The sequence below is a fragment of the Amborella trichopoda genome, chromosome 10 (assembly GCF_054954075.1).
Source record: "Amborella trichopoda isolate Santa Cruz 75 chromosome 10, AtrichopodaSantaCruz75HAP2 v2.0, whole genome shotgun sequence".
Taxonomy (NCBI): domain Eukaryota; kingdom Viridiplantae; phylum Streptophyta; class Magnoliopsida; order Amborellales; family Amborellaceae; genus Amborella; species Amborella trichopoda.
In genome coordinates, this window is record NC_142345.1 from 6,367,260 (window position 1) to 6,393,504 (window position 26,245).

Genomic DNA, 26,245 nt, shown 5'->3' on the forward strand with positions numbered 1-26,245 from the left:
ACATTCTCCATTTGCTCCCACAGGTAAAACCCAATCTCCTAGGAATGTTTTTAGGACCTCAAATCCTCTTGATGGCCCCCTCAACTTAGTGATTGACTCGAAAACGAAAATTTTCAAATACACTCTGTTTGAAAAAATAATTTCAAGAAATTGAATAAAAATTGAGACCATTCAACGGTAATATCTAAGTTTTGAAGACCTAAAAAATCTATGGTAAAGATTAAAAATTGTTTTTGTCACTAATGCTCACTTTAATTCAAAACTCGATTCGTTAAAATATTTCTTTTTTATTGATTTTCAACTTTATTTGAATGTGTTTGATTTTAATCATACTTCAGTAGCTTTTTTTATATCTTTTGGATTTTTTCAGCACTTTTTTGACCATCCGGGACTTGTCCGGTTGAAACAGTTGAATTGGTCGGTTTACCGGTTAGGCCGGTTAAACCGCTTCCGGGGTCATGTCAGTTAACCATTCCGGTTCGATTTTACGAACACTGGTAGGGGCTATTTTGTAACCTCTTTTGTTTCCAAATAAACCCAAGTCCAATGCCTTTCATATCAAGAAATCAAAAACTTTATATTCGAGATCGATCTTAAAAAAAATTTAATTGAAGTAAAAAACTTATTTTTTGAGATGGAAATCTCACTTTCTACACAATTGGGGAGCCAAAATAACCCCCATAACCTATCTTCCCCGATTTGGAGGTGGGACATAAAGGCATTACCCTCTCCAAAAAGGCCCAGACTTGGGCGCCTAGCCAGGCGACTAGGCAGGTGATTTGTCTAGTCATTTGCCCTAGCCTATTGCCATGCCCTAGGCCATATAATCCCAGGGTGGCGAGGTGATGCCTCCCAATTGCCTGGCAGCTGAGGGGGGCGACTTTTTGAAAACAGAGGTTTTCGCATCTCAAAATGAGCAACTTTTGTGATTATAACATATATTTTTTTGATATGTTTGGCTATGTTTCTACTTCAATGTAAAATAAAAAACTTATGATATATTTTGTAGTTGTGTTTGGCTTTATTTCTAATTTTACTTAATATTGAAAATATATAATATAATTTTGTGGTTTCTTTTATGTTTGGATTTATTCCTATTGTGTGATGCATATAGTTTTCTAAGATATTTTTGTCTACAATTTTTTGGCTAGATTTGGGTATGTTTATAATTTATAATGCCAAATGGCTAATGGTGGTGGCTAATGGTGGTAAAAAAAATTTACTTTGCTTAAATGGCTAATGGTGGTAAAAAAATTTTACTTTGCTTAAATGGCCAATGTCAAATTTTGGGCAATTTTAAAGTTTTACGTTTTTCAAGTTTGGGCAATCCACCGTTGGACATCCATCTCCCTCTTATTTGAGTGAGATGGACATCCTTCCCCGTTGGGCATTTATTTTGTTCACATTCGTTGGACATTCATCTCCCCGTTAGTTAGAAGGTCCCTGAATATATTTTTTTCCTACATACTTAATCTTTTTTACTCTTTTTATCATTTTTTTTAGCCCCTACTTGATTCCTTGAGTCAAGAGTTTAATTTTTCTTTTTTTTGTAATAAATTTATTTCCCAAATATCACTTCAAAGTGGTTTTATTCAAAATCAACTTCTGAAGTTGGCTCGTTTAATGCTTTAATAGCTAAACATGAATACAAAACGCCACATTTGAGAGAGATTTTTGTAAGCATACTAACTTCAAACTTTAAAGGTCCGAAATTGACGTGTTTGATAACTAGAAGTTAAATTATAAACTGTATATTCGAAGTTCCTTTTGTGGAGAAAAAAGAAGTTACTGTAAAAAAATTTTAGGTTTCTGTATTTGATAACTTGCTGGAATGTTAAATAAATTCTAAGTACATGTGTTTCATAACTTGCTCAAATGTTAAAGAAGTTCTAAGTACATGTGTTTGATAACATGCTAGAAGAATAGCAAGTGATAGTGAAAATTGCAAAATGTAGAGCACATGTTTCTCATAACAATCATTCAAGCCTTAAAATAACAATAGAGAGAGTAAATGAAAAACTCCCTAAAAAATTAAAAACAAGTACTTCAATAAATCTTACGACATAGAACTATCCATTCCTTCAGTTGTCAATAACAGATCAAATACGCCAAATTTTGACAAAAAAAACAACTTAGAGCAAAATAGATGACATAGATTGTCATGAACAGAATCACTTATACCCATCTAGTAAGAAAGAGAAAAGACAGATCCTGGCCACATTCAAGCTGCACCTTTGACCCATCCAGCAAGAAAGAAAAAAGACGGATATCATGGACATTCACTCGTCAACAATCTTGAAAAAAAAAAGAAAAGAAAAAAACAAAAAAAAGACTACATTTTCGTTCCCTTCACAATAAAAAAAAAATCAAAATCAGATCGTGGCAATCTTTAATGTCCAACGATGCAATAATTAGAAAGAATCCATTCACACAATTAAAAAATTGCATGTTTATTTCATCTGCAAGAGATTGAAAAGCAAGACTGCTTAGGCATCCCTTCAAATATCCAAAGAAAGATCGACAATTTCATCTAAAAATCCACATTTTCATAAGAAAACAATCTCATAGACATCCATTCATAAAATATCTGGAAAAAAAAATGTCCGAAAAAAGCAAGACCTCTTAGGCATCTATTCATCATTAAGAAGGTGTTCTCATAGACAGCAGTAAAAAAACCCAATTCAGATGGGCCAGGAGGAGAGTACAGTCTGCATGGTTAGTAAATTTCCTTTAGAACCCTAAAATGTTAATAATTATAAAAAAAACAGCATTTCATTCACAAATTATTCTTGAAATTTAATATGTTGGTACTCACAAGGAAAACAAAAATATGTGAAGAAAATGCATTAATTTTTACTAACAGTCCCCTGTCCTTACAATCCTAGAAGTTCAAGATTCATTCATTGCATTAAAACTCTAATAACTCTCAAAGTGCTATTCTATATTCAGAACTCAACAAAAAAAATTAAAGCAAAAAGAAAACAAAAGAGATAGCGACAATGAAAAGAAAATAAGAATATGCAATATACATCATTAATGTGATCTTTAAAACCCTACAAGATCTAGAACACTAAAAAACCAATGATTCTAATCATTTTGAACATTTTAGTTTTATTGTCCATGAAATAAGCCCTAAAATGCTCAATAAAAGAAAACCAGGAAAGTATTTTACCATATTGCTAAACATAACTTGAAAATCGCATATTTTCTCCATTAATGATTTAATCTTTGAAGCCTTGCAAGATAAAGCACATCCAAAACTAATGATTCTAATAATTTTCAATGTTTTATTGTCCACAAAAGAACCCCTAAAATATCCAATAATGAACTTTCTGGTTTTAGGAGAAATGTTTAGGAGAAAAAGAAAGGTACATGATGAAGAGGGGTGAGAGGGAGAGGGAGAGGGAGAGGGAGAGGGAGAAAGAGGGGTTAGAGACAGAGGGAGAGAGAGGAATAGGGGTTAGAGAGAGAGAAGGACCTATGCGGAGGAGCAGTTGCAGAGGAGGCAGAGGCATGGAATGTATTGGTGTGAGGGTGCTAAAGAAGCGAGAGGGTGAGGTCGGGGATGAAGTTCCCTTTTTAAGTTCCGTGGTTTTCCACCGAACTTTTTTAAAGCGTAAAAGTACGATGAGTTACGGTACATAGGACTTCTTTAAATATCTTACAATCTTTTAACAAACAGAAATAGTAACAGGTAAGTTCCATCTAATGGGAACTAACTTCTGGTTATCAATCATACCTTTTAAAGTAGATAATGAGAAAAAAAATGAAATTTCAAAATTTTCGAAATCTACAATTTTAGTATAAATAAAAAAAATAAAAAAATAACTATCAAATGAAAAAAAAAACATATTGGAGGGGGATCACTTATTGAAAACCTTGCAGCAAGGAAGATTTAAAAGAAAGGAAAAGTTTATATGGGGCCGAGGCCCTAAATAATCAAATTGGAACCTGTTACAAAAAATTTATTAGAAGAGTTTATTTTGATGTTCAAATATCCTCAAATTGATCATCTCGACATGCATCTCAAATTTTTAAAAAACATATTGGAGGGGGAGCACTTATTGAAAACCCGGCATAAAGGAAGATTTAAAAGAAAGGAAAAGCTTATATAGAGCCGAGGTTCTAAACAATCAAATTGGAACCTGTTACAAAAAATTTACTAGAAGAGTTTGTTTCGATGTCCAAATATCCTCAAATTGATTATCTCGACATCAAGATGTATGGATATGAGAAAAAAATGGATTTCAAGTTTTGAAAATAGTGTATTTTGTAACGTATTTTTGGACTATCAATTTTCAAGATTTTTAAGTTTTCCCAGATTTGTCGATATACACTATTTTTAAAGCTTTAAACTTCATAAATAAATATGAAGATATATTTAAGGCTTTCACAAATAATTCCAGTATTGAAACCATATTTCTCGATAATATTTGAAGGTAGGCTCTAATTTGATTGTTTAGAGCCTCGGCTCTATACAAACCGCACTAAAGCCAAACACCGTTATATTTGCGGGGCCCAATTTAACGAGGCCCAATAGCATTCTCTGTCCGAGATGGGTCTCGGGTCTTAACATTCTTGCGCTTCAGAGCCCATCTCATTTCCTGCGAAATGCAATAAGATATGAAAATAAATAGTTTCCACTTTCCAGGATCAGTTCTTGTTTCTGCCACCCAAAACATGGGTGATAATATATTTCTCTGAACGATTTAGGGTTCTACACGTAGGTGGATTGTTAATGCCCATTTCCGTTAAACCCTAACTTGCTTTACTTCATTATACTGCAAGAGCCCTAAAATCTTGGCGTGATTTTCTGAAACCCTAATTTCTCATTTCTCTGCAAATATTCCGCTAAAGGAAGCCTAGATTTCCCCAGTTTTCTGCTAATTCAGCTTTGAAAAAAAACTAGCTTTTTGCTTCTCCAAGGCCTAACTATATCCTGGTCTGCCTTTCTTAAAACCCTACTTTTCTCCATTATACTGCGAATCCTGCATTGATAACCGTCGTTTTCTGGTTATCCAAGAATGGCAGACGGAGCAAACCACATTTTTAGGGCGGAGGACGCCATTGCTGGAAACTCCAATGCTCTTCAAGCTCTCAGGGAGCTACTGGTCTACCCCATCGTCTATGCGAAAGAGTCTCAGATCCTTGGCTTGAAAGTAATTCAAAATCCATTTTTTACTTTTTCTTACTATCTTGTTTACTCTCATTCCATATTTCTGGTTTTCATTTCAAGCTCTGTCTCTGTATTCTCTGCTTGATGAGTTCTGAAGATAAATTATTTGTGTTTGTGAACAGTGGCCAAAAGGATTGCTTCTTCATGGTCCTCCAGGTACAGGAAAGGTACTTTTTTCCCCCAAATTCCGCATTTGTGGCTGTAAAGTGAAATTCTCACTATCAAAAGTAATAATTATGATTTTGTGGGTATTATGAGTGTGGAATTTAGCAGAATATTATTGAGGAAGTCCTCTTGAATGGTTATTTATTAGAAATCCGTCAGTGTTTTACAGGTGAATAAACCACTCTGAAAACTAAGTAATTTTTTTTTTTTTTAACTTCTAATCAAACTTAAAAATGGGTTTTACTGACTTATTAGTTACACGGGTCGGCATGAGGAACATTGAGAAAAACACTTATCCTTGTGAGGACACTGTAATCGTGATATTTTTCTCACAATTTTATGGACATCTCTGTTGCAGATTGATAAAAAGATAAGAGTTTTTCAGAATACATATGCTTTTATTTTAAAAATATTATATGAAATTGCTTTTATAAACATGTAATGTGATAGAAATTAATATCGTGATATCTTGAAACTAACCAAAAATTTATGTCCAATATCTACAATTTCAAACGAGTTATTACCTTGGGCACTGCAAAATCAGATATTCTGAGGAATGCTTTTTTATTTTCAAGCCACTTGTTCTAAAAAGGGTGAATTTTATGAAAATCGATATCATGGTCTGAAAAGTTTCTGTTGTTGTCTTGCTTGCGCTTGCCCGTAGTAGCTGAGTTACTGCATGCCTTTCCACTGCACCTGATTTGCCTGTGTTTCAGACGAGTTTGGTTCGCGCAATTGTTCGAGAATGTGACGCACATTTGACTCTGATTAGGTATTTGAGTTACATTCCTATGATGATAGAACCATACATGAGCCTATTTAACCGTGTAGTCTCATGAAATGGCTTTTTTGGATAGTCTTTTTATGTGGATAATTAAATGATTGTGGCCATGCTTTTACTTGACAAGCTAAAAATTTGGAGAGAATCAGTGAAGACTAGAGATATTAATAAACAGCTAAAGTAAATTGCATACTGCTTTGTTTTGTAATAAAATGCACCGCATTTTAGATTGTGATTATGTTGTGGCTATCATTGGGTTTGTGCCAGTTCACATTCGGTTCATAGAGCATTTGCTGGAGAAAGTGAGAAGATTTTGAGGGAGGCTTTTGCTCAAGCAGCATCTCATGCCTCATCCGGAAAACCATCCATCATATTCATTGATGAAATTGATGCTTTGTGTCCTCGTCGTGACTCTAGGTATCACCTATTAAGAGGAAATATGGGAAAACCATAGTTGATTAGATCATCTCCATCCAATGAAATGATGGATAGTGATGGAGAGAGAAGGTAGTGTACTCGTCTGATGTGTCCCTCTCTATCTTGCTGCACGTTGTTTCAGTGGATGGTGATGGCCCGATGGACTTTGGTTTATCTATAGTCCATTGGATTACGGTATATACTCTCCACCTATAAATTCTTGGCATAATCGACGCACAGGAAGCTTTCTGGGGAATATGACAAATTATATCTCTAGAAACAGTTAATTATTTTTAAGTTACCTAAAATTGAAATGGTCCCATTTGTGCTGGTGTCTACGTTCTAAGATTCTAAATTGCTCTTCTCTTGGAGGTAGTCTGAAAGTGTAAAAATTTTTGATGTAGGAAAGAGAATGAATCTCGCATAGTTGCTCAGCTTCTTACCTTGATGGATGGAAGCAAGACGTCATCAAAGTCTCTTCCCCGTGTTGTTGTTGTCGCATCTACCAACAGGTTAGTTATTTGGGAGTTCTTCTCACTGCTACTTTCAATCAATCTCAGCCATTTGATTTTGAAGATGAGGTTGGGGTCTAAACAGCTAACCAGAATATTGTTATGTTACGTGAATTTTTCCATGTTCCTCTTGTGATTATTAAAATCAAAAGAAAAAAGAACTATGAAAAAGGAAAAAATTTTATATAAGGTGTCAACCTTATGAGATTGAAGTAAGGCGCACCTTAAAAACCTGATAGAAAAAATTCTTTCAATGCTATAAAACCTGCAAATTTATCGTCTCAACCTCAAGATCTATGGATATTGGAAAAAGAAAAAGAAAAAAGAAGAAGAAGATTTCAATTCATAAAAATAGTGCATCTTGTAACACATCATCTGGACTGTTCATTAAATTCTAGTAGTTTTTAGGGCTTTAAAATTCATAGTTAGGGGTGACGATAGATTTTTATGCCATCGCAAGGTGAGCCACACCAAAACTGCATCTTTTGGCAAAGTTTTGAAGTGCGCCCTACTTTGATTGTTTGAGGTTGATGCATTATACATACCATACCTTATGAAAATCTTATTTATTTAGCATCTATCTATCAATTTGAATGAAGAAAATTGTCTCTTGAATTCTGGATTGTTACTTGTTCAAGGTTTCATATAGGAGATAGTGTTTCAATGCCCTTTTTAATTATGTTAGTAATTTTGAAGTGTTTCACATTGTCCCAATAATTTATATTCTACTTTGTCTATATTAAGAGTGAATGGGATTGATCCAGCATTACGAAGACCTGGACGTTTTGATGCAGAGATTGAAGTGACAATACCTACTGAGTATGAGCGTCTTCAAATCCTTGAGGTACGCTTTGCTTATTTTTGTTTGCAATATTCATGGATCAATGAAATAAAACACAGACACGTTTTGAGACTCGGTAGGTGCCAAGTCTGAGTAATGTCTGTCAGACTTAACAGAGTCTTTGACAAATTTAGCTGAGTTTGTCCAAAATATAAATTGAAATAATGCCAACCAGCCAAACTCGGCCAGTTTCCATGTGCATTGTTCCACTGCCAAACCCGATTTACTCTGGCAAGTCCGAATGGCCTCGCCTGAGCTTTCTAACAGTTACATGGATACTTGAGTCATATTGTGAATTGATGATGAATCTTTCACTTGAAATATGTTGGCAACATTTGGAGAAAATGGAAGTAATTCTGGTAGATTAACTTGATTAGTGTTTGGTTTTTCATATCAAAAATTGGATGGTGTCGTGTTACACATCTTAATGTGATATGAAATCATTCCAAATAATACTCCAAAAAAAACAAACAAAAAATCAGTCCAAATAGTATATCTCTTGATTAATGATTGAACAAGAAAATAAAAATCATTGTAGTACTTGTCTCCCATAGATGGAAAATGCTTCCTCAAGGTGACCTAGTGAAGAGATAATATTTGAGCGAGTATAATGTTATCTTTATTACATTTTTTTTCTTTTCTTCATCATCATCAACAAAGCCTTTTCCCAACTAATTGGAGTCGGATTATCTTGTAGTATTCCATATTCATGAGAAGTTTTGGCAAAGTTTGACGTTGGTTGCCTCCCTAACACAATCACCATTTTCACAAGTTTTTTTAGTGAGAATTCTTTGTTTGATCATCAACTTCTTCCATTAATGTTGTATACATTAAGTTGTCCTAAAAGTGCAGAAAATCTGATATTATACATGGTGGACTACACTAGTGATAATTCCTTTTAGTCCTTCATTAGGCTACATTACACCAGAAGGGGATTTGTTTGGACAAATTAGCTTGATTGGTCATTTGATGCAGCTCTACTCAAGGAAGCTCCCTTTAGATGAGAGTGTTGATCTTTATGCTATTGCTGCCTTTTGCAATGGGTATGTTGGTGCTGATTTGGAAGCCTTGTGTCGTGAGGCTGCCATGGTTGCACTACGGAGATCCACAAAGACAGGTGAAACTGGCGCTCTACCTACATTAAGAAATGAAGATTGGGAAATTGCAAGGTCTAAGGTTGGTCCAAGCATAACGAGAGGTCTAACTGAAGAAGTCTCCAAAGTGACCTGGGATGATATCGGAGGACTTAAAGAAGTGAAGGTGAGATAGTAAAACAAGAATTGAATGTCAAGATTATTTTCATGCTCTATTGCTATTGATGTTTGCTTATATAACATGGGTGCAACTCCCAAAACAGAAGAAGCTTCAACAAGCTGTTGAATGGCCTATTAAACATGCCTCGGCCTTTGTGAGACTTGGTCTTACACCAATCCGTGGAGTACTTCTGCATGGACCTCCTGGGTGCTCAAAGACTACTCTTGTTAAAGCCACAGCTCATGCTGCCCAAGCATCCCTCTTTTCCCTAAGGTAAGTTATCTTTGCACGATAAGTTTGGTGTTTTCTATTTGGGAAAGTATACCATGGTCCAAATGAGTAATATAGTTCATCGGCTCAGTACTGTCCATTGAAATGATGGACACTGATGTGGGGGGGGGGAAGAGAGAGAGAGAGAGAGAGAGAGAGAGAGAGAGAGAGAGAGAGATAAATTCATGTTCTTGTGGAACCCTACGGACGACTGTTTTTCTATAGTAGATTTGGTTATAATATATTTCAATTTATATGCTTCTTTTGCCTGACTAGTTGCTTAGCTAACTGCCAACAACTTTAAACCCACTAGTTGTGAACAGTGTCTTTATGGATGATTTTGTGTATGATTTTGCATTGTATCAACTTTCAAAAAGATAAAGAAAATATCATTTTGCATTGCATATACATTACAAGAAGCATGGAAAGCAAAGAATGAGCAACTGTCATTTTTTCATCTTAGTATTGAAGCAGTGTAATTGACATGAAAACATACTTCACTTTCTAATTTCTGGTCATAAAAGGTGGAGCATATATATTGATTGAGCAAGACATCTAACAGGTGAAAACAAACAGATGAGTTTGATCTGATTTAGGCATTTGGTACATTTCTAATGATAAAATTTGGTCAATCAACAAATATAAATGTGCTTATTATGGTTGGGCTTCTAAATTTCTAATTATGTCATGTTGCTTTTCAGTGGTGCAGAGTTGTATTCCATGTATGTTGGAGAAGGGGAGGCTTTATTACGTAGAACATTCCAAAAGGCTCGTCTAGCGGCACCTAGCATTGTATTCTTTGATGAGGCTGATGCTGTTGCCACAAAACGGTGCATTCCACAATTTAATCTGCTTGTCTTTTTCTCTTGCCTTAATAACATATAGTATGCAACAATGTTATGCTTTTTGGATTGCTTCTAATATCAGAAGACAGAAACTAGAGTCTAATCTGGTTCTTGTTCTGCCTTCATCTTAGGGAATTCTCCATGTTTGCATGTTTGATGTAGAAATTTGATGATGAGAACAGAAATTAAACAATTTTAGGCAAAGCAGAAGCACCAATTTGAAGAAACTTGGAGTTTCTTCGACAAACGCTGATTAGAACTTTTTTTTTTTTTTGAGAGAATAACTAGGACTTCAAAGCCATTAGGGCTTCCTTCTTTTTTTATTTCATAATCATGTCAGTGTGCCCCTTAGACATCCACACCTCTTTTATAACTTAATTGAGGTACGAAGGCTCATAATGTCCTTCACCAAAATAAGATTGACTAAATAGTCCTAACTTAGAAATGATATTTTTTCCCCTGATAAAAGAAAATCTTCCGTAATCACTCTTACTTTCCTAAACAACTCCTAAAATCCTAAATATATTAAATAAAAAGAAGAGAAAACCCTAGAATCCCAATAAAACTTAAAAATCCTAAAAGTAAACCTTAAAATTAAAATTAAAAAATACATTATTTGAAATTTAATAAAAATTAAAATGAGAATAATTATGTCCACATTAGATCCCCTGGTTGGAGAAAACTCAACATCGAATTGTGAAGTGTGCTAAGATGACTTCAGTATCAAAATCACCTTCTTCAACCTTCTTCTTTGTTGGCTCAAAGATTATTCATGATTCATTAAGAAATAGATCTTGATATGTATATTGAGGAATCAACATAAATTTATCAATTTCGATTATCCCTAACCTTGCATTGAAAATTGTACAGAAAGCTTCAAATTCAATTTTCTGGCCTTTAGAGGCTTTCTCGACATTTATATTTCATTATATCCAGGATTCCAATTTGCGGTTTATGTGCCGACCATACATTCGTTGGGTTATTCTAATAGTCTGATTCCAATGCCCTAAATTTCTTGAATGCTCCACCTCTTCAATAACCTTGAGATCTGCATCTTGAACCTCATCACAGATCAGATCTTCTAAGGGAACTTTTTGTTCATCTGAGCATATATCAAAGATTGGTGACGAATTGCTATCTACAACTTGCTGACTTTGGATACACATGCGTCAAAAGTAGGAATGTTACCTTCAAATCGAAAACCTAGAGTGACACCCTCAACATCTAGGTTATCTTTCATTCTCCTCATTGCTCAACTCCGTGTGTGAACGACAATGAAAAGCATTGTACTTGGCATCTTGTTGGGCAGAAAGATCACTGTCTTGCCCATAATTGATACCCGCAAGATGTTAAGCAAGTTGCTGAACCTGCCTCTTGAAATTCTTAATCTTTTCATCTCTAGCATCTTGAGGTTGGTCTATGAGAGCCCTCCATGATCCTTTCTTGTTGCCATAGGTTTATCAAAATAACAAACCATATGCAAAAAATCAACAAACCTAGCTGAAATCAGCAAGTTCTATGTGAAAATTAGTAAACCCTAGGATCGACAGATTCTTGGTTAAAATCAGCAAACCCTGGTCTACATTCAGCAAACCCTAGACTTAACCCAATATTTCCCTTGCTACTCAAGAATCATGTGCTTTGATACCACTTGATGAAGAAGGTTGATGAAGAAAAAACATAAATTAAACAATTTTAGGCAAAGCACAAACTCCAATTTGAAGAAATCTAGGGTTTTTTTCCCAAACCCTAACTAGGGCTTCAAAGCTAAAAACTTCCTTTTTTATTTCAAAATCACACGACTGTCCCCCTAAGACCTCTGCACAGTCCATATTGGCCTTCACCAAAATAAGATTGACTAATAATCCTAACTTAAAACAAAATTCACAATGACATTTTTATTTGTGATAAACAAAATATTCTCTAAACGCTCCAACTAATTTTATAAGCACACAAAATTCACAATGACTTTTTATATGTGATAAAACAAAATATTCCATGAATGCACTAACTAATTTTGTAAACAACTCTAAAAATTCTAAATTTATAAAAAAAGAACCTAGAATCCCTAGAAAATTTAAAAAACCCTAAAAAAATTTAAAATCAAAATTAGACATTTAAAATAGGAAAAAGGTTTGACAAGGCTGCAACCCTATCAAAATAAGTAAAGCCTCACCTCATAACTCATCAAAAATTACAATTCAAGCATTGAGAAACTTTTAAATCGATCATCTCGGCTTACAGCTCACCCGAGAGAGAGCAGTTCTGCTCCCATGGTGGAAGCAGTCCATATTGTTGCGGCGATAGCTGATGATATTATAACAGATGTCCCGAATGAGAGCATGCTTATCCCTTTTGAGGGGTGAAGATGTATGTTTGGATTTGTTGAAATCACTGTTTCATCTTGAGTTCTTTCGTCTAGTTCATCATCATCATCATCAACCGAGTCTTATCCCAACTATTTGGGTAGGCCACATAAATCCCGTTTCGCCATTATGCTCTATCAAGGTCATACCCTCAATAAGACCATATTTCACCAATAAATGAAAAATTGGGAGGTGTTTGTGGGAATGGATCCCTGAATGTGAGACGGATAGACTTTGCATAGTAATAGAGTTACCATTCTCAACATTATTTAAATTAAGAATTGGCAGAATCACTATTTGAGCGGGTTGCTTAATTATGTAACAACATATTACTTTGGTTTTCTATATATTGACTGGCATCTTTATGTGCATATCATTAAACAGCATAAGATCTTAATTTTCTTTTTCCATATGTGAGAGTCATAGTCTGTTAGGGACTGCCTAATGCTTGGTCAATCATACTTCCATTTCTATTTATATAATTATTTAGGATTTGGCTTGTCAACGCGGTACTAAGAGGCATTTTGTTCCTCCATTTGTAGGAAACCTTCTGAATGTTAATGAGACCTTGACCTGTGTCCATTTTCACCAACCACTTTCACTATGAAGCCTCCATCATTCGGAAAATTGTGTTTCTGAATTGATTGGAAATGACCATATTCTGTTTCGTTGATTAAGCAAACTATATTTTCAAGTTCCAGAACTGTTTAAAGGATCCTTTTTCCTATTGATATTAATGTTTTAAATTGATAATCCTGATATCTGAATGATATGATTTGATATCTTCCCAGATAAGAAAGGGTGTTTTATGTGAATTAGATTTGTCACATCATGTATAACAAGTATCCATTGTTACATCATGTATAATAAGTACCCATGAACAATGTATATTTCCAATTTCAGGTTACAGTAATAAAATTATACTGTCAACATTTCAAAAAAACGAAAAAGTGTATTTGCAATTCATCGAACTATTTAATATCATGTTCTCCATTTTGCATTTCTAATTGGATTCGGTTAACATGCGTCCAGCCCGCATATTGTAGAAATGTGGGCTTGGCAATAAATATATTTTTAAATATAATTTGATCCTAATTTTTAGAGAATATATAATCGTTAACATGGAGATCATGAATCATCATCATCATCATTTTAGCCTTTTTCCAATTAATTGGGGTCACATGAATCTTGGTTCTCCATTCTGCTCTATTAAAGGTCATATCCTCAGTGAGGCCATAAGTTCCCATATCTTTTCAGACTACTTTCAATCACATCCTTTTGGGCCTACTCTTTGCATTTTTCAGTCCTTCGACTTGAACTAATTTGCACCTCCTAACAGGTGTTGTACTTGGTCGGTACTACACATGGCTAGCCCACCTAAGTCTCTCTCTCTTATCGCCTATTGGAAACTAGAAATAATATGAAAAAAAGAAAATTTGAAAAGTAGAAATAATATTTATACTAAGAAAACATTTGGACCGTTAGTTACAATTAGATGGACCACCTATTTGCATCCATCTTTAAGATGGATGCTTTATACCTCTGGACTGCATATTGCAGAAATATGGTCCAGTCTGCATGAAACAATTGTTCTTTCTAATTTACTTGGGAGACAAAATAGTGATTTTGACTAAGATGCATGACTTTGAGACATATTGTCAACTGACGTGAGATGTATATATAGTTCATGAATGTCTATTTAATGTGAGTTTCCCTTTGTATGATAGTTTCAATTAGTACATGTTGTATTATGGTTGAGAGTACATCAAGAGTACTGCTACAAGTTTATCTCTCACATAAAATTTGATGGCTTCTACATGGTTCTACATTATTTATTTTGTAACCCATTCTGTTTCAGTGGTGGGGAAGATGGACATTCGAGCAGTAATCCTACAGTGGGAGAGAGGCTTTTGTCTACCATGCTGACGGAAATGGATGGTCTTGAGCTAGCTACTGTATGGTACCATTTCCTTCTTATGCATCCCCCTTTGTTGCGAATACCCCATATTTATTCAATAGGTATAAGCAAGTGTTAAGATTGAGACATTATTTTTATTTTTTTTGAAGAGAAGGTTGAGAAAGTAATATTCAAGCACAAGATAAAGTAAATATAGATATCTTTGCGCACTATACAATTCATAGGGCAATGTGTCCTATATATGCATAGATCTCTATGGAAGTCACAATTTTAGTAGCTCAACATGTATAGCTAGTACAACAGAATATGGTAACTGTTAAAGTAGGAAAATGACCCAAATATGATAGCTGTTAAAAAAGAAAATACTCAAGTATGGTGGAATATTATACACTTTATCACCTCATGGAGATTTTCATATTGAGCATGATACCATGATGGTAACTCCAGGTTTCTTTGATGAGCATGGGGCCCATAATAGTCACTAGACCCCCCCTCAAGCTGGAGAATATATATCATAGATGTCCAGCTTGCCCAAAGTATCCTTTAGTTAAACTCGATTAGAGGCCTTGGTATTGACATTGTAACTCATGAACATTCAAAGAAACAAACTTATCTGGAAACAATCATTTTAAAGATTTTAGAAACATGTGACCTTAATTGTGTCACAAGAGGATTTGCTCATGACTTCTAGACACTCAAGTGCATTTTGTATTGAACAAGTACAGCCCATGGTCTTCACGAACACCACCAATCGTCTTCCTCATTTTCAAGTCCTGAAAAACGCAATGTCAGCGTTAGAAACTTAGAATGTGACACAACAGTTTAATTGTTTTGTTAGGTTGCTAACATAGAAGATTGGAATGAAAGGAAGCACATGTATTCAGAGGGTAAGGACTAGGATGATGAAAGTTTATATGTTCCTCTCCAAGAGGCATTGGTCTTGGATCCATTAGTAACTTCACTAGAAGCAGGAAAAAAACCGGTCATATGATCAGTAGCCCCTGAATCAATGATCTAGGATGTAGAAGAGGTGGAGTAGGAGGCATGGTTTGCAGTTGTATACGTATCTAGCTTCTCTTGCAATGTCCTGGAGTTGATTGAAACTTTGAGAGTAGTCAGCTGGTACTTTAAATCTTTGATGGCCTGACTCTTAGATCTAATTCATCAAGTTGTGCGGCTGAGGTATCCTCCCCCTCACTCAATGCAGTAGGAGCACTTGCATTCCTTAGTTTCAGTCTCAAGTGTGGATGCAAGTGCCAACAGTTCTCTCAGCCGTTTTTCCTCTTCCCACAATGGGAGCATTTGAGTTTCTCTTTTTCGCCAGGAGAACATGGGGCACGATTTGGTCCTTTCGTACACACTTTTCTTTGCTTGAAGCTTGTTGTAAAGGTTAATTATTCAAGATGGATACTTGAGCTTCGTCCTTTGCATTAGTCTTTCTAGTGGCCTCCGACTGATTCAATTGAGGCAGTTATCCTTTCCTAGAACTTGTACTCGCTGAACTTCAGTTAATGGTTAATTTGAGGAATTGAGTTGTGATTTCTGTTGATTATTTTAGAAAGATAGCTTCTTTTATTCTTTAAACGTGATTTTGAAATGATCGTTGATGATTGTACTAAATGTGCAAGGGACCCCTACAAATTAAGGTTACTTGCTTGTTTTGGTTGGATGGGAGATCAGTTATAAGAAAATTACGAAATTTGGCTAAACCCCATAAAAAAATATAAGAAATTTGACTACTGATCAGTGTAATATATGGTTTCATATTACACAACAAAGAATTTGTGTGAAAAGTAAACAATGTGTATATTCCTCCATGTATGTATTTGAACTGATTGGTATATTGCTATTTAAAAATAATCATATACTATAATGCAAAAACAAAAAGTCAACAACCCCCCCCCCCCCCCCCCAACACACCACCCCAAACACACAAAAACACATACACACACACAAGTGAAGGTGTTTTTGGGCACCCGTCTCCATTTGTTTTAACATTGGAAAGAGCAGTCCCTATCGATACTTGGTTGCATGAAGTGAAGGAGCCATGTCATTATTGTCAAGTTCTCATTTTCTCATTCATCATAGCATGGATCATTTGTGGGAGGCTTTTTCACTTTTCCTGTGATATAACCCCATTTTCTCTGGCTTCCTATGAGCATTCTGGGAGATTGGGGTCATTCTAAGTAGTTTACCATATAGTTTACATGTAGTGATCATCAATCTTGGGTAGTTAGATTGGCGGCTTATCAAGGAAATATTTTTGCTTGATTTTTGACATTTTCCTTCTTGAACTTGATACCCTCTTCTTCTTCTTCTTCTGTTTTTGGTGTCAGGTTCTAATTTTGTGGCTTCAAAATTTGCAAAGAAACCCTTTTTTTGGTTTTCTTTGGGGAAGAAAGATATGGGATATATTTATGTGATTTTTGTGTAGGGCAAAAAAAAAAAAAAAAATGAAGTCTGCAGTTTTTTACTAGAATTGGAAAGCGTTTAGGATAAAACTTATTGCTAAAAGAAAAGTGAGATGATATTGCTGGAAATATGAGGTCACTGGAAATGAAAGCAGATTGGCAAAAACACTTTCTTATAGGCAAGGAAAGTGAGATGATGTTGCTGGAAATATTAGGTTTCTGACACATCAGAGCTTTAAGCCCAAGAAACCAAAATTATGATTCTAGCGGCATTGGAAGTAATAAATATCCTAGGGTTTCAAGCCTTGCTCTAATACCATATTAAGATTATTTTTTTTTTTGATAAAGTTAACATTGTATTACTTGGAACAAGCAGGAATACAGTAGAGAGAGGGAGGAGAGGACCAGGATACCCACAAGACAGGTATCTCAGTCAAAAAATTGGTCCACTGACCCTATACAAAAATATAGCCTCTTGAAGTAGCTGATTACAAATGGTTGAGCTTTCAAAAAATGGGGCTTCTAGGAACGCGCAAATACAAGGAGCAAAAAATTGTCTAGTGTCCTAGGAAACCTCTGTGGCCCAGAGCAAAAAAGGAGATGGACCAGTCAGGGTCTTCCAGATGTGATCGTCACCGGGCTTCGTCTTTAGCCAGAAGGTCGACGAACTCATTCGACGTCCATCAAGTATGCCTCCAATAGACGTTGGTATCCCTGCATGTGTGGTAAATTTCGTCAAAAATCCTTGATAGATACCAAGGGGGGGTAGTGGTGCCTGCTGCCCAAGATACAATATTTTGAGTGTCTCTGTCCACCACTAAAAGTTGACCCCAAGATGTGTTGAATTTTTTTAGGCCCATAAGGAGTGCCAAAGCTTCGGCAAACTGAGAATCTCCATGTCCCACAAATTCGGAATATGTCATGAGGGCATTGCGGTTGTGGTCACGTAAGACCCCCCCAACTCCTGATGGGCCCGGGTTCCCTAACGAGCAACCACCAAAATTAAGCTTTATGGCATTTTCTAGGGGAGGCTGCCAATTGTAAGGTCTATGTACCTTGAGAGGTTGAAGTTGGATAATGTTTTCCCACTGCCTGAGAAAGGTATTCTTGGGAATCCCACCAAAGATACCTTGGGTGGAATCCCAAAAAGTTACAAGGGTTGTAACCTTGTCAAAGAGCACTGAAACCTCATTTTTGTGTCCTTGAAAGTCGTTTCTTTCTAGCCATAGGATGGTAGCAGTTATTGCTGCCTTCCACAAGATTCTACCTGCTTTGAGCCAATGACCACCTGAGTAATTAACGAAAAGTTCCTTAACCGAAGATGGGACTGGAGACCAAATAAGTGGAGGATAAGAGTCCAAAGTTCAAAGGCCAAATTGCAATGTAGAAAGAGATGAGGGTTTGACTCCTCCTCAATTAGGCACATTACGCATCTGTTTGGCAGCGGCAGGCCTCTCTTTTGAAGCTGATCAAGCGTGAGAGCTCGTTGACAGCAAGCAATCCAATTGAAGGAGCTATAGTTTTCCAAACTTTGGAGAGAGGAGAGATGGGATTTAACGGGTAGGTAGGCGGTTGGGTAAGTTTCTTGTAGAAAGAAGCTACTGAAAACTTACCAGATGGGGAAAGAGTCCATACTAGAGAGTCAATCCTTGAAGAAGGTAAGAACACCGGGTAAGGCGCAGCCGAGAGGTTGGAGAAGGCTGAAGTTTCCTCCTCGATGAGGTTCTTTCTAAAAGAGGGATTCCAAGTTCTACGCCCCCCTGCAAGGACCATTTCATCTGTAATGGTGGATTCTTTGTTGGACGCAAGTTCAAAGAGGTTCGGGAATAAGTCCCTAAGGGGGGCATGTCCAATCCAAAGATCAGACCAAAAGCGCACTCTATTACCTTCTTTTGGACGGAAGCATAGTGATTGCTTGAACATAGCAAGAGAATAGGTGAAGGATTTCCAAGCTTTTGAAGCTCTTCTATGGGAAGTCCTGCGAGGCACCCATGTGTGGTCCGAAATCTTATATTTGTTCCGAATAACCTGTGCCCAAAGAGAGTTTGGTTGGGTGGCCAACCTTCACCACCATTTCCCCATCAAGGCCATATTGTGTTTTCTAAGATCTCTGATTCCTAGACCACCTTGGTACTTGGGTAGTCGGACTCTATCCCAAGTGATGAGGTGATGTCTGGTTTTTTCTGCTTGGCCAGACCACAGAAAATTCCTCATAAGCTGGTCCAACCGATTAGCCACCAAAGCTGGCATGGGGAATATGGACATTAAGTAAATAAGGGAATTAGCCAATGTAGCTTTAACTAAAGTAGAGCGATCAGCCAAGGAGTCCACCCAATCAATCGCCTATCAACTCTATTGATCACCTGGGCCCATTCTCTTTTTTGGCTTCCCTAAGCCCAAAGGTAACCCTAAGTATGTGGTGGGTAAGTCCTCCACTAAACATTCCCAAGAAGGAATAAGGGTTATGATTTCTTGAGTTGTGGGCCCACTCCCATCATCTTTGATTTTTCCATATTCACTTTGAAGCCTGTGGCTTTCTCAAAACATTTGAGGAAGAGTCTGAGGTTTTCGATTTCAAGAGGAGCAGCCTCAAGGAAGACTAAGGTATCATCTACATATTGCAAGTGAGATACCGAAGGACCTTGTGGACTGCAAAGGAAAGGCGAGAGGAGACCTTTCTGGTAAAGGTGAGAGAGAGACCTGCTGAAAACCTCTGCAGCTATTGTAAAGAGAAAGGGAGATAACGGGTCCCCTTGGCGGAGCCCTCTCGAGGCCGAAAAAATAGCCTTTTGGACTTCCATTTATATGCACCGAGAAATGAGGATTGGATATACATCCTTTCATCCATTTTCTCCAACGAGTTCCAAAATTCATTCTGGCCATCATCTCATCCAGTAAGGACCAGTCCACATGGTCGTATGCTTTTTCCCAATCAATTTTGAAAATCAAGCTTGGTTTCTTGGATAAATGCCTGGAGTGAATACACTCATGGGCAACCAGCGCACCATCCAGGATCAGCCTTTGTTGGATGAAAGCAGATTGGGACTGTGAAATGATCAGGAAGAACCTGCTAGAGTCTGGACGCCAGGGCCTTGGCCAAAATTTGTAAGAAGAGTTGAGCAAGCTAATAGGACAAAAGTCCTTTAGCTCTTCAGCCCCTTCTTTCTTAGGGACAAGGGCTAAGAAAGTGGCGTTAATAGCTTTGTTGAGGATCACTCTATGATAAAATTCTTCAAAGAAACTCAAGAGGTCTGGTAGAAAGGTACCCATAAAAGAATTGAAGGGGGCTATGGGAAACCCATCCGGCCCCGGAGCTTTGTCTTTGGCTAATTGGTCAATGGCGCTGGAAATATCCTCTACTGTAAAAAGCCTTTCCAACCAACTTGACCAATGATCTGGAACTGTGAGGAAGTCCAGAGTGGTCATCCTAGGCCTGTGTCCCATAGGGGCAGAGTAGAGAGACCTGAAGAAATGGAGGATGGCTGTTTCAATTTCATCTGGCTGGGTAAGAGAGTGATTTTCCAACTTAATTGTGGAAATCAGGTTCTTTCTTCTCCGGCAGTTCGCTATGCAGTGAAAGAAAGCAGTGTTCTGATCCCCTGTTTTTAGCCATTTGACTCGGGATCTCTGGTACCAAAAAAGTTCTTTCTTGAGAGTAGCGAGGTATTCCAACTTGGATTGGGTTCTAAGAAGCACTTAGAGTCTGAAAGGGGTCTAGCTTCTTCTATTCTATCAATGTCTTGAATGGAATTTAGCAAAAATCTTTAATTGAGAATAATTCCCTGGCCGAGATTGACTCCCAAGTTTTTAGGGACTTTTTGAGAAGCTGAAGTTTGGTTTGAAGCTTGAAACCCTCTCTACCCGAGACTTGGGAAGAGAAGGAATTCCACCAACTAGGTATGAGACTCAGAAGGGGATGCTCTTCAAGCCAAGCCAATTCAAAACGAAAAGGTTTTGGCCCCCTACGGACCACCTGTGTATCAAGAAGAATAAGACAGTGATCGGAGGTGGGTTTAGGCAGGGTGAGTGCGTGTGATTCAGGAAAAGCAGCTTCCCAATCCAGAGAAAGAAGGAAGTGTCCAGTTTAGCCAGGGAAGGCTGAACAGAGTGATTGGACCAAGTGAAGGCATTCCCTTGGATAGGAATGTCTAGAAGTTCTTGTCAAGATATGAAGTCGGATAAATTCAACATACCCTAGGAAATATTGCTGTTAAGGTTTCTCTCATGGGACCATCGGGTGATATTGAAATCACCGCTCGGGCACCACGCACTGTGGGGTAAGGCTACTACAAAGTCCAATTCAGACCAAAGACAGGAACGGAGGGAAGCTGAATTGGGTCCATAAATGGCAGAGAATTTGAGCAGCAAACCATCTGTAGCCCTAGAAAGGAGAATGGTGATCGAGAAATCTCCTATGTGGGAGGAGTGGAGATTAAACTCATTTGGGTTCCAAACCACCCAAATACCACCGGAAGCCCCTGTCACCGGTAGTGAAACTCATTGACACTAAAGCGTACGAGGATTCAGAAAGGTGGGGAGACAACACAGGGGGATAAAGGTAAAGTGGCAGGGGCACGGGTTCATCAGGGGTGGGAGAAGACAGCGGATCAGCGGGATGACCAAAGAGTGGTACACCATGGGAGGGTTCGAAAACTGGTGGTGGAGAAGGAAGAGGCCCTGGGGGAGCATCAAACGAGATGGGCTTCCAAAGAGAAGGGGGCGAAGGCACACTGACAGAAGAGAGGTAGAGACTGGGAGTTGCAGGGGGGTTGATAGGTCCCAAAGAGGGCGGTGGGGTGTAAAAGGACCGTAGTCAAGAAGAGAGGGAGGATAAGTCTGAAAGGGAAGGAGGACAGTAGTCACCCTGCCGAGGGGAACAAGAAGAGCAGATAGGGGAAAAAAGGGGGTGAGGAGTTCAAAAAGAAACGTTGGGTCAGGGGGGGAGGGGTCAAGGGAATCCACAGTGATGATTCCATACGAAAGAAGGGAAGTGTCCAGTTCCATAGCCAGCTCTAAGGCTAACAGTGGAAAAACACTGTTAGAAAGAAATTTGAGGGGTAAGAATGTCAAAGAGAGTATAGCAGGGACCAGGGTCGGAGGGAAGAGGAAGTCCTGGTTCTCTCTTCTTTGGTGCTAACATTCACAGGATGGGAGAGAAGGGACCGGCAGGGGGAAGGAGTTTGGGAGGAGGTGTGAGGGGCCAAGCAAGGGGATGAAGGTAGCTCTAGGGAGGTAAGAGGAGCAAGGGAGCACAGAGAGGTGATAGGTTTGCTATGATGGCAAAGAGGACCATCACGGGGGAAAAGGCAGGTGAAAGGACAGTGGTAGATGAAGAGACAGAGGGAGGCTACTGTGTGTGGCTAGGTGGCAAAAAGAGGGGAGGGATGGCACCTCGGGCAGGGGAGGGAGCGTCAAACGAAAGGACATCAGCTTCAGCCGAAGCAAGGGAAGACGGCCGAGGGGTGCCATTTGTTGTTTCATTAATGCCTGAGGCTCGCGATGAGTCTGGTAAAAGGCGTGTGGCCGAGACTCCAGATGTTGAGACGTCCTCAAAGGACCTCGGGGTGTGCGTCGAGTCAGCAGCAGGGACCGAAGGCAAAAGCCCGGTCAATGAGGACGGGACAATGGTGTTACCCGATGTCCAAGAAGGGAACGGGTAGTCAAGTCCACTACAATCTCCTTACCGGGTCGATGCGCTGAAGGGGCTGGAGGGCCCGAGGATAACCGACAAATACCACTAACCCCACCGCCTTCTGGGACTACTCCTGAGAGGGTAGGCCCTAGGCCGGACTGCAGTGCCGACTTACTGACTCCACCGTCTCCGAAGGGTTCCAAAAGACTACCACGTGGTTTCCAGGATGTCGTCTGGGAATGAGCAGGTAAGCTTGGCCGACTGTCTCCCAGGCCAGGAGGATGGCCATGGAAGTTCCGACGGCGCTGCCACTTAGCATTGCCGGATTTCCTTGAAACTTTGTTCCACGAGGAGAAGGAAACCTCCTCCAATGGGGAAAGATGGCTAGCAATAAGATCATCCAAGGGAGGGGAAGCCTCAAACCATGACAGAGAAATCGGAAAGAACAAATTTTCCACTTCAATCCACACGCATGGTGGAATACATTTAGGGTCCAAAACCTCCACAAGTAGCAGAATAGAACCAAGCGGGAGAGTTTCCAAGGACTTCCAACAAATAGAAATTAAACTGCCACAGGCCTCCACAATCCTCCTAAAAGTAGCAGGAGACCAAGCATGGAGGGGTAAATGGTGTAACGTGAGCCAAACTTTTTGCTTTCTAAGCGAACTTTCCTACAGAGTCCAGGCTCGAAGGCGTAGATTTGCCCCTTTGAACGCCACAGGGTTGGAGTCCTATAACACCTGGCGAGCCTGTTCTTGTGATGAGAAGGTGAACAGAGAGGCACCTAGTAGAGATATTAGAGCCCTTCCATAAGTTTTGTGCCCATTTTCCTATTCCTTTGAAGTCGTCACGAGGAGGACGGAACGTGCCTACCAGTGATGACTGAAACTTGGATTTAAGCAAAGAGGACTCTTCATGGGGGATGGACACGAAGAAGGGACAAAACGGGGAAGTGCAGCGAGGGAGAGAGGGGAACTCCTTAGGGTCTATCGAAAGGCAAGCAGGAGGAAGAGAAGGTGACGGGCGAGCGGCTACTTCCAAGAAGGACACAAGAGGCCTAGGTTCTGTTGCCGAAGACGTCCCTTGTGGATAACAGGATGCTTGTGGCTGCACCGCCTGCACTGTCTTAGGAGGTGTTCTGAAAGAGCGCCAGTGAGTAATAGGGTAAAGGTCGTAAATGTGGCTCCAAAAAACAGGAAAAGCCAGGATCCGAGAAGGGGGACCCCCGGTAGTCAGAGGAGCTGAATGGGAAGGTCGAGGGGGAGCAGAAGGTGGAGGAAGACGACGTCTTCTCCTCCTCATCTCATAGATTATCTATTGCAAGTTGGATTTTAAATGGATAATCAACAAAAATGGGTTAATGGATGGTAGTAACCTTTCTAGAAATAATAGCCATAATACCATATTAAGATTGAGAAAGAAGAGAGAAAGTAAATTCAAGCACAAGATAAAGTAAATACAGATGTCTTTGAACACTATAAATTCAGTAGGAATTCAACTAATTTAGTCTTATTTATCAAATAAATAAATAAATACTAGTTTAGACTGTTTTACGAAACCTAACATGTCGACGTGGTGCTCTATTGTAAAAATTACAATAGAAAGGGTGCTTTCCATCTCTTTTGCATCAATCAGGAAAGGAGTGATGTTTTAAAAGAGCCATCAGCCATGCCATTGTAAATGGTGATGGCAAACACTTTCCAACACCTCCCAATTGTCCAAATGGAATCCCTACATATATTGCATTTAAATGCATCAATCCCTTTTCAAGCTCAGCTTTACTCTCTTATTATCATGCATACATTTAAAACCATAAAATCATTTAGTTGATATTTTCATGTAGACTTTATCCAATGGAATACCATGCTTGCTTGATTCGGTGGGCAGTTACATGGGTTAAAGATATATGTGATTATGAGAGACATTTGGATTTGTAGATTCCGGACTAGCGATTAGGCAAGGCTGCAGTCAGTTACAAAGGAAAGTGGATTCATGCCATCTCAGAGAAATTACTTATTAATTATTGTGATGATCAGTTTTTCATGTAAAGTAGTAATACTTTTTCTTTAGGAATCATCAACTTTGTAGAAGGACATCTATAAAAAAGATCAACTAAATAGAAGATTTATGGGATAGTATTTGCATTTGTTAACAAATGATCTAGTTGGGAAAAAAATTTATGATTCAGAATGCTTAACCTGTGTTTAACTGCATATATCTCGGATCTATTGTGCCTTGAAAGTTCTCTTTTCCATTGTCCTAGTATTTTCTGTTTTTTTTTCTGAACCTGGGATTTTTCCTTTTCATTTTTTGAGCTAAAAAAATCCACTTTTGTAACAGGGGGTTCTAGTTCTTGCTGCGACAAATCGCCCTCATGCGATTGATGCTGCACTTTTACGCCCAGGGCGTTTTGATTTGGTAAGAGCTGATTCTTGTTATGTGTGAATGGAATTGGTCTCATCTACCATGCACTTTTTGTGGAGTTGCTGTTTAATTACTTCAAACACGTGATTCCAGTCTATACTTCATCCACCATTAAATGGCATTATAACCTTGAAAGTGAAAACCAATCTGCACCACTACAAACTAAATCCCAGTCCCTGAACCATATGCGTGAGTCTTTGGGACCTATATTATATTATATCCAACCTCAAAATCTACTTCTGAAGCTGATTTTTTCAATCAATGTTAAAACCTTCCAAAATGCAAGAGCCTAAACAGACTGCAATGCCTAAAATTACAGTCTTTTCCCCTCCCACCCTGACCTCAACAGGAAAAACCACAACCCCAACGATGACTTGCTAAAAAACTCAAAATTTACCCAAAAGTAATCCAAGCCCTAAAATCACTTACCAAAAAATATCTAGTAATTATTAAATCAACCCTTGAACCATTAGGATTACGACTTCCATTTGTTACCATTTTGAATGTCAGTGCCCTCTATAGGTACTTTACGTACCCCCTCCTGATTTGGAAGCACGAAGAGAGATACTCCAAGTACACACACGTAACATGAAGTTAGATCGAGACGTGGATCTAGAACAAATTGCCAAAGAAACTGAGCTCTTTACAGGGGCCGAGCTGGCCGGTCTTTGCAGAGAAGCTGGCATTGTGGCTCTTAGAGAAGATATTTCGGCCACTGTTGTGTGTGGTCGCCATTTTGGGGTTGCAAGCAATTCATTAAGGCCGTCACTGACTGAATTACAGATTGCCGGTTATGCTACTTTCATGAAATAGCCATTGTTGAAAGCTTAGATTTGAGGTTTTATCAGGTTTAAACGGAAACTGGAAATTACAGCATGTATTTTTCTTGTTAGTGTTGAATATGCCTTGCAAGCATGTGCTTAATGCAGATGACCTCGGTGCATTTTTTGAATGGTAAGAAAAAAGATTTTGCTTGCGAGGAATTATGTAATGCCAGGAATTCGTTTGTTTCAAATAAGATAGAAATTTTATTTCATCAGTTTTGGGAAGATTAAGAGAGTTATTTTGGTGAAGACAGAGTGTTGGACTAGTCAAGTATCTGGTATTAATTTGTACAAGAGACCTACTTGAGAGAATTTTTTAAATCTAAAATTTTGGGAACTACCTAAAAATTACTACATAATTATTCTCAAAAGCAAAGTTTTCTTACACTGATTTCAGCTTCTAAAAATC

General features: G+C 38.3%; 1 protein-coding gene and 1 long non-coding RNA gene across 30 annotated transcripts; one reads left to right on the forward strand and one right to left on the reverse strand.

Annotated features, from left to right (window-relative positions):
* Positions 1 to 1,963: 1,963 nt before the first annotated feature.
* On the reverse strand, positions 1,964 to 3,627 carry LOC148780031 (uncharacterized). Its single transcript, XR_016042531.1, has 2 exons — positions 3,479 to 3,627; positions 1,964 to 2,459 (listed from the first exon to the last, which is right to left on the reverse strand). It is a non-coding gene; the product is annotated as an uncharacterized LOC148780031 (long non-coding RNA).
* A 909-nt stretch (positions 3,628 to 4,536) lies between these two features.
* CDC48B (cell division cycle 48B) lies at positions 4,537 to 26,051 on the forward strand. 29 transcript variants are annotated; one of them, XR_016042521.1, is made up of 12 exons: positions 4,537 to 5,159; positions 5,299 to 5,343; positions 6,058 to 6,113; positions 6,390 to 6,539; positions 6,944 to 7,051; positions 7,796 to 7,895; positions 8,868 to 9,152; positions 9,250 to 9,419; positions 10,118 to 10,246; positions 14,486 to 14,587; positions 24,929 to 25,006; positions 25,523 to 26,051. XR_016042521.1 is itself a non-coding variant. In XM_088849452.1 (12 exons), the coding sequence occupies exons 1-11, from the start codon at positions 5,025 to 5,027 to the stop codon at positions 24,970 to 24,972; spliced, it is 1,383 nt and encodes a 460-aa protein (XP_088705578.1). In that variant the 5' UTR covers positions 4,537 to 5,024; the 3' UTR covers positions 24,973 to 25,006; positions 25,523 to 26,051. The 29 variants fall into 29 exon arrangements, 18 of the variants coding, with proteins under 18 accessions (XP_088705578.1, XP_088705577.1, XP_088705579.1 ...); XR_016042520.1 differs by having other exon boundaries at positions 25,535 to 26,051; XM_088849452.1 differs by having other exon boundaries at positions 14,486 to 14,646.
* Positions 26,052 to 26,245: the final 194 nt, after the last annotated feature.

Bases quoted from the DNA above. Each gene is read 5' to 3' on its own strand.
- CDC48B (XM_011625685.3), top strand. From the start codon at position 5,025: ATGGCAGACGGAGCAAACCACATTTTTAGGGCGGAGGACGCCATTGCT. The intron at 9,420-10,117 runs GTAAGTTATCTT...GTTGCTTTTCAG, and splicing joins GCATCCCTCTTTTCCCTAAG to TGGTGCAGAGTTGTATTCCA. The intron at 14,583-24,928 runs GTATGGTACCAT...CTTTTGTAACAG, and splicing joins ATGGTCTTGAGCTAGCTACT to GGGGTTCTAGTTCTTGCTGC.